This window comes from Chroicocephalus ridibundus, chromosome 8, assembly GCF_963924245.1.
Source record: "Chroicocephalus ridibundus chromosome 8, bChrRid1.1, whole genome shotgun sequence".
NCBI lineage: Eukaryota > Metazoa > Chordata > Aves > Charadriiformes > Laridae > Chroicocephalus > Chroicocephalus ridibundus.
This window is the reverse complement of record NC_086291.1, coordinates 34,715,549-34,728,122: the sequence shown is the minus strand read 5'-3', so window position 1 is coordinate 34,728,122 and position 12,574 is coordinate 34,715,549. Positions and strand designations below refer to the sequence as shown.

Genomic DNA, 12,574 nt, shown 5'->3' with positions numbered 1-12,574 from the left:
AGATTCACAGCTCCATCACTGTGCCAGCCTGCAGCTGGAGAGGCCCAGAGCAAAGCTCACATTAAAAGCAGTAAAAACCAACAACCGGGATTTGCTTTTGCATAAAAGTGAGGTCCTGGGGATAGGGAGAAGGTAGGAAACGTCGCTCTGGCAAGAACACCTCCTCCTGGGCTCGCTCACCGGTGGCTGCTGCCCAGCAGAGCCATGCGGTCTGCCTTCACCCCGAAGTAACCGAAAGGAATATCTGCCATCAGGTAGCAGAAATGAGCTGCTTCGACTGCTCCCTTGCCAGCTGAATGGGAAGAAAAAAAAAAGGCAAACACTTAGTCCTAAGAGAGAGGTCACCACGTGGTCAGGGTCGCTTTGGAGGCCCCAAACTCCCATGAAAGCCCAAACCCAACCACCTCACTTTTCTTCCCTGCCCATGCAGACCCCTATCCCTCCCTTCTCCCTGTTTTTTTGCCTGTCTTACCCAATTGCTGCTTTCTATACCTAGAAGGGGGTTTTAGTTCAGTGGTAGGACCAGGGGAGCCTGAGCAGGGTTTAGCTCCAGCTTCAACTCCGTGAGGTACCATTGCTGGCATGAAATCCCCCAAAGTCCCTGTCACTAGGAGCAAGTCACAGTCCCTGCAGTTACATATGCCCTGCCTAGGTCCATCCACTACAGGTGTCTCCAAAATAGCAGCGAATGGATGTGCCTGAGCCTGACTCATCTGCCAGCACGAAGGGCAGCAGGATCCATCAAAATCTCATCCCTGCCACTGCACAGACACTGCAGCTCCGGGGGCACAGGCATGTACACCCACCCCATCTTGGCACCATCCATGCCAGCGTGGACATGCATGGTGACACTGCAGGTGTCTACTCGCTGTTACAAGACAGCAGGAACATAACTGCTCACAGTGGCCTCAGCTCACCCAAAGTGTCTCCCATGGTGACGATGGCTCGGTGGTTCAGCTCCATGTCTCCAACCTTGTTGGACAACATCACAGCCAGGTGGGGCCTCCAGTCTCCCCATGTGGCATCCCCGCAGCACTGGAGGGAGATAAGAGTAGAGCGAAGGTGAGCAGACACAGTCACCACAAAGTCGGTGTCACAGACAGGTGACAGCACAGGAGTACACGTGCCAGGGCCAGCCTCTTGCTCACGGACCAGCGCTGCCTGAGGGATCCTTCCCGACATGAGCTGGAAGAGGGTCTGCAGGGGGTCATTGGTGGCCAGCGTACTGGTGAACCTGTGAGGAAGCAGCAGAGATAAGGCCACTGTGCTGGGACGCCAAACCCTTGTTCATCTCCAAGAGCACATCCCAAATGCCCCAGGAAAACAGTGTCCTGAGGGACTTGCTGGAGAAAGCAGAAAGGCATCAGCCCACCAGGCTGATGATCCGCACTACCCTCCAGAGCAGGCAAGTCTCCAGAACAACGCTGGATAAAACCTCCTTAAAAGGATTCAGGTTGCACAAGACAGAAAATTTCTGCTTAGCTCTCCCTGAAGGGATCAACCCAATCCAGACTAAGTACATTAATTCCACTAGAAAACCTTCATACGGATGGGATGAACAGCTCAGACCAGGCTGGATCACGGTGAAGATGGTTCAGCTCCACCTACCCTGAGAGCTGCCTTTGCTAGCGCAGCAAGGGCAAAGCCAAGGACAGAATAAATCCACCCCACATCTGCAGGGCACGGCTCTCGTTCTGCTTTCCAGACCTAACTTGGTTTCTCCTGTCCATCAGGAACCCTGAAGGACTCTGACTCATCTGGATGGATGCCCCCTCTCCCCTTTGCCCCCTCTCAAAGGGTCCAGCTGAAATCAATGCTCTTGTTTCAGTGCACTGGGGCTGAGAGCACACAAAGGGATAACAGGCTTAGCAAAAACAGTCACAGGGCATCACACCTTGCTTTACCTTCTCCAACTTACCCAGTGAGCACCCAGCTGTAGGTCCGAGGGTCCATCTTGCTGGAGAGGAAGAGGGCATGACCCCACAGATGGTTTCTCATGGCCCAGACCAGAGCATCCTGCAGCCAAGGTGGAGGAGAAAAAGGGTTTCACTAACTCTGTTTTTCACTGCCCTCCTCCACTGCCAGGGAACCCTCTGCTCACCCAGCTCAGAGAAGAGACCCAATAACTGCTCTGGCTTTAACTAATACCCTCCCAAAAACTCTTCCACATTCGCAAAGGCCCCTTTATCTTTCTACTTTGCATAATGACAAGAACTGGGATCTTCATAGCAGTATTATATTTCCTGGATTTCCAGGTCTGTGCTGCCTGTTAACTCTCAATGCCACCGCTGTGGGATTCCAGCCTGGGCACCCAAGCTTCTCCGCATCCAACCCTCCTCTCTCCCTGTGCCTTTGGTATCCCTTAAGATCACATACCTGCAACTAAGCCTACCCCAGTGCTCGTAAAACCTCTGCATCTTGTCTTTGCTTGGGGCCCCATCCCAGTTCCCAGTGCTGGGAAATCACTGCCATAAGCCCTGTTGTAAAAACACAACTCGAAGGGTTGATCCCACAACCTCAAGGCACCTCTTGACCATTCTTCCCTTTCAAAACCTGCCTGAAGAGGCCAAAGGGGCCGAGAAAAAAAGTCAGCCCTGTCCTGGATCCCACTCATCACTTACTTTCTTCCTACCATAGTAGAGGAGCTTGGTGAACTTCTCCACTATCTGTGCCTGCGTCTCCACGACAGGAGGGACCTCCCCCGTGATGAGGTCCAGTGTCCCTGGCTGACGCGACATCCACTCATCATCCGTCAGGCCAATCAGGTTTGCTGCAGGGTTTTGCCTCTTGTACTTCTCTCGGCGCTGGCAGTCTTGCATCAGCAGCTCAGCTGTGTCTGAGCCCACCATGGACTGTGAAAGGGAAGGCGGGGAGCAAGGCCCTCAGAAGCTGCCCCATGAGCAAAGGCTGACAGCACTTATAGTCAGACACCCTTACACTTGTACCCTCATCCTAGCACATCTCCCCCACAACACCAGCCTTGGCCACCAGCACGCAGCTTAAGAGGGCAAAGAATTCAGCACAACTACCAAGTCCTTCACAGCACGCACTCTGAAGGTCTTATTTATCAGTTTGCAACAAGCAGCCACAGATTAGATTGGGTGGATTTCATTGGGTTAAGGGAATAATCCCCGTTCAAGCATAAGTGCTGGCTCCTCGATGAAGGTGGCACCAGTCCCTTTCACAGCTGCTATAGCATTGGCCTATTGATAGTTCACAAGGATGAAAAGCAATCATGGAGAAGGGTTTGCTCCAAATACCCAGGCGGTAGCAAGCTGATTGATAGTACTATGGGAATGGGATGCTTTTAAGGTACATAACCCCTGAAACTAGCAACTGGATCAAGAGACACCTAGGGGACATATAACTTGTCTCACTTCTAAGATCACAAGGGCCAGCACCTTCCATGAGACACCTTACCCCATTCTGCCGGCAGAGGAGGATCAGGAGTTTCCAGAGAAGAGATGAATCTCTGCCTCTCTGTGTTGAGAGATCACAGCTCGTGGCTATCTTCTGCTGGCAAAATGTCATCACATCCACCTTGTGCAGATCTTCCCTACAGCAGCAAAGAAAGGCATCAAAAGAAACCCAAGGCAAAGCAATTTCAGACATCATTCAGACTCCAAGCACTCCCATGTTCACTGATGGGGATGCCAAAGATTCAAAGGGAGAGATGGAGGAGAGAAGATCCCCAGTGCCAATGATCTCATACCACATTGGCCACACCAAGCTCAAAAATGCTTAAGTTTTATCATTATTATGACTTTTTGCAGATTTCTGTGTTTCAGGGATGCAGAGTACATTTCAAACCCTCTCTCTGCCCTTCTGATAATATTCTCATCCATCCATCTGCAAAGAACCTCACTTTTGCTTTGCTGTGCTCCTGTTACAGCCACGGATGTTTGAGGCTGCAGGAGCAGGCACGCATACAGGCAGTATCTTTTATTTAACTGGCGTAGTGCAGGGAGAAAGACACGCTTGTGACCACATAAACCCTTTGGGTCTGAAGCAAGCACAAGGAGAAAGCTCTAAGCTACTGCAAGCCAGGCAGAACTGCTGCCTTACAATAAAATAATCAGACATTTGGAAAGAAAGGGTGGCTGAGACACGAGATCAGCCAGGGGAGAAGGACTGGGGGTGGAGATGCCGATTCTGACTCAGTCACACCGACATATCATATGGAGATTCTCAACGTCCCCTCTGGCACAAGGAAGACCTTCTGGTCTTCCACCCAGCTTCTGGGCATACACAGCTCTTCTGCTCAGTAAATGGTTTTCCTCCTTCTACACACTCCTTTTCTCTCCCCGCTTTGGTTATAAGCGACCAGAAGACATGCTGGTGTAACCAATATGTTACAGAGACAACCTGATGCAATATGCCATGATTCTTCCCCAGGCTCACGCTGGATGAAAGCGCATACTGCGTCTGACCCTGCCGGGCTCAACAGTCTCAAGGGACAAAAACCTTAGGAAAAGCTAAACCGCCGGTTGATCCAGGGCTTTAGCCATCCAAAGACATCTTCCAAAAATTAGTTTTCTGCGATATGAGTACAAAAGAAGGTCAGACATACAAACCACACTAAACCCACACCCTACGAATATTCAAAGAAACCATCTGCCACAAACTCCATCCAAACCGACCTACACTGCGGCAAAGGGGCTGGGCTCCCAGTCTGAACCTAGACTTGGCCTTTGCAGATATCTCAAAACAATGGGGACCCTGAAGTCTGCCTTGAGTTCATGTCTCCTCCCAAAGGAGAGGTGGTCCCAGGCCAGCCATGCCAGCACAGCCAGGAGGATACGGGTCCTGGACTTGCCAGTGCGACATACCTGGCCAGGGGCCCCGGAAATGCCTGTAGCTCCTCCAGCTCTTTCGTGTCATGAAGGATTACCTAAAAAACAAGAGAAAATTCAGCAGCTGGACTCCAGCAATCAGGCCAGCCCCAGCTGGGCTAGCTGAAAGTCAGTGCCTTGGCAAGGGTTCAGCATTCCTGGTGAACACACTCTCTGTACTGTCTTAAGACAAACTCAAGAGCCTTGAGTTACCTTGAGACCCTAAACTATCTCATGGATCCCAATACTAAGGTTCAGGAAAGAAATGTCTGTTCAGATGGCATTTGCTGCCTCTGTGAGGCAAAACAGGAGACTGAAATGCTGTGGTAGACTCAGGGGATGTATACAGCCTCTATATTGGAGCACCTCAGAAAAGTGAGCAGATTTATCTTTTGGAGACGTATGGACCACATCTGTCCCTATTGGAAGGGATCACTGTGAACAGGTCACAGATGACAAGGGTTACAGAGCTGAAGGAGCGGGATGCAGGGCCTGAAGTCTGAAAGCGATGCCCAGGAACAGGCTTGGCATCATGCAGACTCTAGAGTCCATGCGGGATGGAGATAAGATGGCAGCAGGGGATGGGAAGGCCACTAAGGAGGCTGTTCGGGTGACAAAAGGCGTTTGCGTCCCTCAGGGCAAAAGGAACCCCCTCCAGCAAGGGGGCCGAGGGTGGTCTGGGATGCCAGGCGCATACCTCTAGGCTGTGTAGCTCAACGTGGGCTAGCTGTCCCTCGGCAGGGTGGTGGGGACACACCACCACCAGCTGGCCTCCGGCTCCAAAGCACACGGCCATGTGCGGCAGTGAGAACTTGAGGGGTACCACCGGGGCTGGGGTGGATACCGAGTGCCCCCCTACAACAACACACAGGCCATCGTGAGTCCCCTCACCCTGGCCCCACACCACCTCCGCTACGGAGGATGCAACCAGGTCCCAACCTGTCTCCTCAACTTAAGTAACCCTCCACTGACACCCACCTCCCGTGCAAGAACTGTCCCCTAAAGCAGAAGGCACGCACGGCAGCTCCTGCACCTGCCAGGGCAGAGCCCACGGACCACGCAATCACCCCGCAGCACCCTAAGTCATGCCTTGAGCCTGCACAACCTCCTCCAGGAAAGGACCAAGCTGTGAGACAGCAAATCTCCTAACGCCAGCCATTTATTTCCTTTCTTCCCACTTGTCAGAGGGAGCCAGGGCTCCGTCAGACCTCACCTGCTTGTGCCAGGCTCCAGGTCCCTGAAAGCATGGGGTCGTAGTGGTCGGCACCATCACGGATGTACTGGCTGAGCTCGTGGCTGCTGGAGCTGAGTCCTGACTCACGGTACTGCAGGAGCAGGCTGGGCTGGCCCGAGGGCTGCAAGGCAGGGAGAAAACGAAAATCTGGCTGAGAAACTAGGGACACCACTGCTTTTCTGCTCCCAGGGCAGTAGGACAGGCTCTGCTGCTCCATAGAAGTGCCCAGCAGGAACAGCACAGCTGATTCCCATCTGAGCAGCTCACTCTCTTCAGGATCTCAGGCTCATCATGGCACGTACCCTGGTCATACCCAAATAATTTACACCAGCCAACGGTCTAGCCCAACAGCTTTCCTAGCCGGAACACGAACTCCCCAACACAGTCACAGCGCTTGGGAATCCAAAAAAAAAAAAAAAGCTCTGCCCAGGAGCAAAACCACCAGAGCAGCTTTGATTTGATCTTTTAATTTGCTCTTTGGCAAAACACAGTGCTTGGGACATGAGTGTGGTGGAGCAAATCTTGGTGGACAGAGCTGAAAATGACACACAGCTTTCAGCTACCTAGGGAGGATGCAGGAGAGCATCCCACCAAACCTAGATTTCTGTCCTGTTCTTGGTCCCGTGTGGGAGCGATGTACAGCCCTACGCCTGGGGGAACAACAGCCCAGCAGAGAGTTCACAAATACCAATAACCCACTATAATAATCCCCAGAGGCTGTTAAGCACCGAGTAGAACGTAGCAAAGCAGCACTTTTCTCCTCAGCCTCCTTCCCAGCTGGAGGAGGGAGACATGGATTGCTCCTAAAATCTCTAGGAGATCCCCACGCCTTTTGTCCTCCCATCCCAGCCCATCTTGAGGTTACCTCTTGGGGCTGGCCACTGGCTTCCCCTGTATCACTGCCAAGGGTTTTTCCCCCGGTCCACTCAGGCCGGGCAGCCGAGATGTATCTCTCCTCAGAGGAGTCATAGGTCTGTGCCCTACAGAAGGGAGCAAAAGGAGATACCCTGAAGGTCAGAAATTTTTGGGACCAGCCACAAACCCACTAATTATGCTGTAGATGGTTTTACCAGGTGATGGCCAGACGCCCCCACTCTTACCTGTCCTGCCCCAGGGGGGTTGTGGCGAGGTCGGGGTGGTAACCCCTGTAGTAGTGCTGGTCCTGGTAATTGGTACTCTTTCTGTAAGGCTCACCCTGTCCCAGGCCTAGAGAGAGAATCAAGATTTAGTGTTGCCCCTCCACAGCAACAAGCCATAATGAAGTTGCGAAAGTAAAGCAATGAGTCAGACAATTTGCCATGCACACCCCATTTGCTTCCAAATTAACCCAGGAAGTTGGAAGTATAATAAAGCCCTGCACATGTTTGCCAACACAGCACTGATGTCCTTTCCTCTTTCCTCCCTCCCCTTTTCTTCAGCCCAGGAATTCCAGAAACAGCAAAAACAAGACCTCGACCACTCTGGTCGCACAGCGCCATCGGCATCATTGAGTTCAGTTTGGAACCAGGAATGACGCAGGTTTTTAGCCACACAGGTTGAGATTAAATGTTCCTTTGGGTGCACCTACTTCCTGCCCGTGTCTCCCAAATGCAAACTCAGGGCAGTGCTGCATGGGGACGACACCACCGATGGCCGAGGAGCGTGGGCAGGAGCAAGCCCTGGAGATGTGCAAGCCTTAGGAAAACTCGTGCTGGAGAAAGTATCACCTCTTCTGCAAGCAGCAAGTTGCCTCCCTCCGTGGACCCAAAGTTGAAGCCCATACCTCTGTCATCCTGCCAGGCCACCGGCTGCCACTGGTGGCTTTGGTAGGCATAGAAATCTCTGTAGCTGGCTGATGGATACTGACAGTGGGGGTCCTCATATCCTTGCCTGAAACACAACACAACATTCTTAATCTGAGAAAGAAAGGGCACCGCTGCAGGTTATGGACCACATCTAGGGTTAGACTCACACCTGGACAGGATCTTTGGAGGCAGAAAGGGTGATGGAAGCAAAGCCAGGTCCCCTGCCCAGGTGCCCTGCTCAGCAGCAGGGCCAGGAACTGGTCCAGCATCACAGCTGGAAGGAGCAGCAGGAGGTTTGGACCCTTTCCCATACCCATCTACAGGACAGCTGTGCTCTCCAGTTTCAAGAGATGCCCAATTTCAGCTCGATGGTGTGGACTTCTCACAGGGATCAACTTTCAGACACATCTTAGGAGAGGTCTCCCACAAAAGCAGCTTCTCCATCAAGTTCCGGAGCTGCCGTGTCCACCGCACAGCTCAGTGCAGGTCTCCCCTTGCCCCGGAGCCCAGCTCCAGCCTAAGCCACCTGCCCAGCACCCACACACCTTAACCCTTCACAATTTACCCAGTGATTTGGTCAGCCCCACGCAACACCACCTTTCCCAGTGTGGGTATCAAAGAACCTCAGCACAAAACCCTGTGTATCCACACTATAAATTGCCAAGGGCAAGAACTCAAGCAAATCAACCCAAATTTGCTGGAGCGCTTGAAGCTCGCTCAGCACTGAGAGCATCCTCGAACCCACATTTTATCCTTTCACCCCCCACTGTTTCAGCAGCTGAGCTTGCAAGCTCCCTTTTGCTCCTATATTACCGCCTATATTTTTATTGTTCACCTTGCACTTAGTAAAAAAGAACTGCATTTAATCAAACCTTCAAGAAAAACGCACCTCGGGACCGAGATGAAGCCTGTAAAATGGCAACTGCAGAAGCCACAGCTGTAGGAAGAAATTGGAGCTGCAACTGCAACTTAAATATAGAAGTTACCAGCTGCTTTAATAGCTGGGCATCGCCTAACCGTGCATTACCTCCTTGAGGCTGCTCGCTGCTTCCCCTGTGCAGTTACAAGGGCGGGACTCGTGTCACAAGCCCACAAGGGAAATGAAATGGTCAAATCTTATTTTAAGAAGGTTTACAAGGAGGGGGGCTCAGCATGAGCATCGCAAAGCTGGGCAGCTCTAACCTGGAGTGCAGCCTGTTGGGGTAGCTGCTGTCGTAGTACTCGGCCCGGGAAGCCGGTCTGTGGGCGTCCCTCCGGGGGTGGTGGCCTTCGTCCCAGGGGTGGCCGGGGAGGTGGCTCCCATCCCAGGAGCCGGGCCGAGGCGGGGGCCCCGTGCGGAGGAGCTGCCGCCGGGGCTGCGGTGGGGGACCACGGGGCGCCTCTCCCCGTGTCCCCCAGGCTGCCTGCCTCTCCTGGGGCTGGGGCGGCCAGGCAGGGGCCCAGGGCTCCATCACAAGTCCCAAATGACTTTAGTGGCCTGCAAGCAATGGGATAAGTCACAGTGCATTTAATCAGTGGCTTTTCACCCCCCCTTAAAGCCCCCCACATGAAGCCTGTTGCCACCTACTCTCCACTTTTGTGACCGTGCTGGAAACCCAGCGTGCTTTCCAAAATGCCCCAAGTCAAGGAAAAGCCATCTCCACATCTGCTTGAACTTGAAGCTCCCCTCAAAACACCAGGATGAAACGGTCCTTCTTTGAAAGCAACAGGCACGCAGCCCTTCCCAGAGCGAGAGGTAGCACCCCCATAGCCTTCTTCTGCACCCCCAGCCAGCCCTGCAAAGCACCACCACTCACAGCCTCCCTGGGCAGGTAAGAAATCAGCTTTACCTCTGTGACAAGTCAGGGAAAGCCCATTTTATACACAGTAGGGGAAGGGATATTGGCAAAGCTATAAGCAGGACCAGAAGAGTTATTCTCAAAGAAATGAGCAGGGACAGAGGCAGGGATAAATGGAGATTTGCTCATGTGAGCTATGAGATGGGGTGGAAACGGGGATTTCCTCCTGCCTTTCAACTCCAGCAAGAATATAGCAATTGAAGCAGACACCAGATTTAGTTATAACTGTCCCAATGCAGCAGAGGAAACCCTGAGTAGAGCCCAGGGCAACGCGTGGGTGAAGCCCCAGCTTCTGGGGGGAGGGATGCCACCCTCAAGCCCCCCATGTCTCCCTCTTGCGCACCAGTACCCAAAATACCCGCCACAAACCTCCCTGATGCGGGCAGATGCTGTCTGAACCACTTGTCACCCCTCTGACACTCAAAGTTTGAGGCGTTTGGGGGCCATTTCAGGGCTGGGGGTGGGGACACGCTTGGGGCTGAACAGAGGCAGCTCAGTTTGTGCCCCTGAAATCAGGGTTAAACCCTTGCCCCCAGGCACAAGCACCCAGACACCCATCATTTTGGACCCACCAATGCCCCCCCCCCCAAGTTTTGGGCCAGGGGTTCCCACCGCTGTTCGCCCCCCGCGGCGGTCGCACACACCTGCTCAGAGGCCACCGGGGCCCTTCTTCCGCTCCCCGGGCGCCGCTGCCAAAGTCCACTGCCACATGGGCCGCCGGCCGCCGCGGGGGGCAAAGGGCAGCTCCCGCTCCTCCGCCCCTCACTTGGCCCCTGGGGCGGCCGGCTTACGCTGCCGTTTGCGTCCCTGAGGGTCACCTTGCCCATCACTTGTGCCTCATCTCACCCAAGAGACGGAGCGTGCAGCCCTCCAAGCTCAAAAAAAAAAAAAAGCCAGATATTTCTCCTGTGGGTTTGTTTTCTTTTTAATGCCATGAGATAATTATCCTCCTTTATACACCCTCACACTTCCTAAAACAATAATAAATAAAACCTGCTGGCTGAGTTGTTGGGTTAATCCAGACCCAGGCGCAGCTTGAGCAAATAATATCCATCCCACCCAGCCACTGCCCGGGGCAAAATTTGGGCAGGATGGAGCCGAGGTCCATCCCAGCGTTGCCTCATCTAAGTCCTTACAGTGCAATAACAGCCTCACTTCACAAGTGACCGCGGATTCCTGCCTGGAGACCCTCTCCCAAACTCCCCCAGGCACCTTCAAAACTGAAAAAGGAGTAAATTAAGGCAAATGGTATCATAGAAAACGGCAGTAAAAGCTAGGTATAAGAGCCAGTGCCTTCCGCCCAGCAGCCTAGCGACATGCCATCTCCTCTCCCTTCGCCAGGGAAAGCACGCGCGGCTTCCTAACCCACCAAGCCTCCAGCTGCCGAATGGGAGCAGGCAGATTTCAGCCCCAGGGCAGCACAGGGGAACACAGGATGACTGGCAGAAAAACAGCCCTTTTTTTTTTTTTTTTCCCCTTCTTTTTTTCTTTTTTTTCTCCACACCCTTGTAGTCCCAGCTTTCCCTGAGAAATTTCCTCCAAATTACCTCTACTGTGATACCACGGCACCGATTGATTTGGAATTTGCAGGCAGGATCTTATTCATTGCATTGTGGTGGCACTGTCAGGCAAAACTCTGTTTTAATGATGTTGGAAGACTACATATATTATAGCTTCAGAGCTTGAAATTTCCACCCTACTGGGAGAATAAGAAATATTCCCCGGCGATCCTAAGAAATAAGAGCTCGGTCTCTGCAGAATTGAAGGCTTCAAATAAAAAAAAAAAAAAAAAAATATCCTTAGCACTCAGCCGTACCGAGAGCCGACTGGAAGAAATGCAAACCAGGGAAGCGCTGCCTTTGTGCTGCCAAGCTGCTTCGGCAGAACAAAATTAAGCGTCTCCTATCTGTTTCACAGCCGCCCTTCAAAACTTTGGGAGGCTTTGAACAAAGTAAAAGGTCTGGTCTCCTGGGAAAGCTAGGAAGGATCCCTACGTACCGTGGGGTTTTAATATAAAAATATATATATATGTATCATACTTCCACTTGGCTGCTGGCTAAGAATTTTTGGCTTCTAGCCAAGAGGTGACTGCTGGGTGTTTCCAACCTGTTTTCTAGCAACCGCACAAATTCATACTGGGACCTTGCACGGGTTCAACCGGCATTGCATGAAGAGGCTGAGAGCAGCTCCAGCTCCCCGGGCTGCTGTCGCCCGCCAAACTGGGAGGATCTGGGTTGTGAGGAAGACTTGGGAGCTTGACTTGCCTAAAAGCAGCCGCAATTCGTGGTGCTTGTGTTTGAGATGAAACTCTGCACCTGTCCACGCTAGGGAAGGAGATGCAAGAAATATGACCGGCAACATCAAGCTTCGAGCACAAGTGGTTTAAAATGGACAGCTGGGGAAACAATTTAAAGGAAAAAGCAGAAAAGTGCGTTGGAAGAGGCGAGATCCTGGGGAAGGAGCTGGAAAACGAAAAGCAAAGGAAGAAAAAACAGAGATAAAAGGACCAGACGGGCTAGAAAGAGGGAAAGAAAAGGGTAACCCTTTAACTACATCCCTTCTAGCCAAGAATTTTCTATTTTAAATGGATTCATAGCTTTCTTGGAAATACAAGCTTTGTGCCATAGGACCACCATCGAGCTTACATGGCTATTGCAAAGCAGACGCTACACGCCACAGACAGCATTTGTCAGACAGAGGTGAAGGGACAACAAAATCTCTTTAAAAAAATCCTAGTTTTCCTCTTTAAAAGGTTTCACCGCTGTTGTCACAGTAACAAGATTAGGTGGAAAACATTTTTCTTCATGCCCTCCAGGTGTTTGCACAGTGTGCTGGGGCTCTGCTCGCAGCCAGCCCCAGACACTGGGGCCAGTCCCCCCACCCCAA

The 12,574-nt window shown here is 52.3% G+C and overlaps 1 protein-coding gene across 5 annotated transcripts in view; it reads right to left on the bottom strand.

Annotated features, from left to right (window-relative positions):
- Positions 1–10,391, bottom strand: part of SEC16B (SEC16 homolog B, endoplasmic reticulum export factor) — an 80,439-nt gene extending 70,048 nt beyond the window's left edge. For all 5 annotated transcript variants that reach the window (XR_010072337.1, XR_010072339.1, XR_010072338.1 and 2 more), the window contains exons 1-14: positions 10,333–10,391; positions 9,033–9,327; positions 7,829–7,935; positions 7,167–7,272; positions 6,932–7,046; positions 6,046–6,187; positions 5,530–5,687; positions 4,830–4,891; positions 3,421–3,556; positions 2,622–2,852; positions 1,919–2,016; positions 1,153–1,234; positions 918–1,035; positions 181–292 (exon numbers count right to left, since the gene is read on the bottom strand). Coding sequence is in view for 2 of the 5 variants with exons in the window: in XM_063344793.1 (XP_063200863.1) it covers positions 181–292; positions 918–1,035; positions 1,153–1,234; positions 1,919–2,016; positions 2,622–2,852; positions 3,421–3,556; positions 4,830–4,891; positions 5,530–5,687; positions 6,046–6,187; positions 6,932–7,046; positions 7,167–7,272; positions 7,829–7,935; positions 9,033–9,301 (1,736 nt within the window). In the remaining 3 variants the exon portion in view is untranslated. The remainder of the gene's footprint in view (positions 1–180; positions 293–917; positions 1,036–1,152; positions 1,235–1,918; positions 2,017–2,621; positions 2,853–3,420; positions 3,557–4,829; positions 4,892–5,529; positions 5,688–6,045; positions 6,188–6,931; positions 7,047–7,166; positions 7,273–7,828; positions 7,936–9,032; positions 9,328–10,332) is intronic.
- Positions 10,392–12,574: the final 2,183 nt, after the last annotated feature.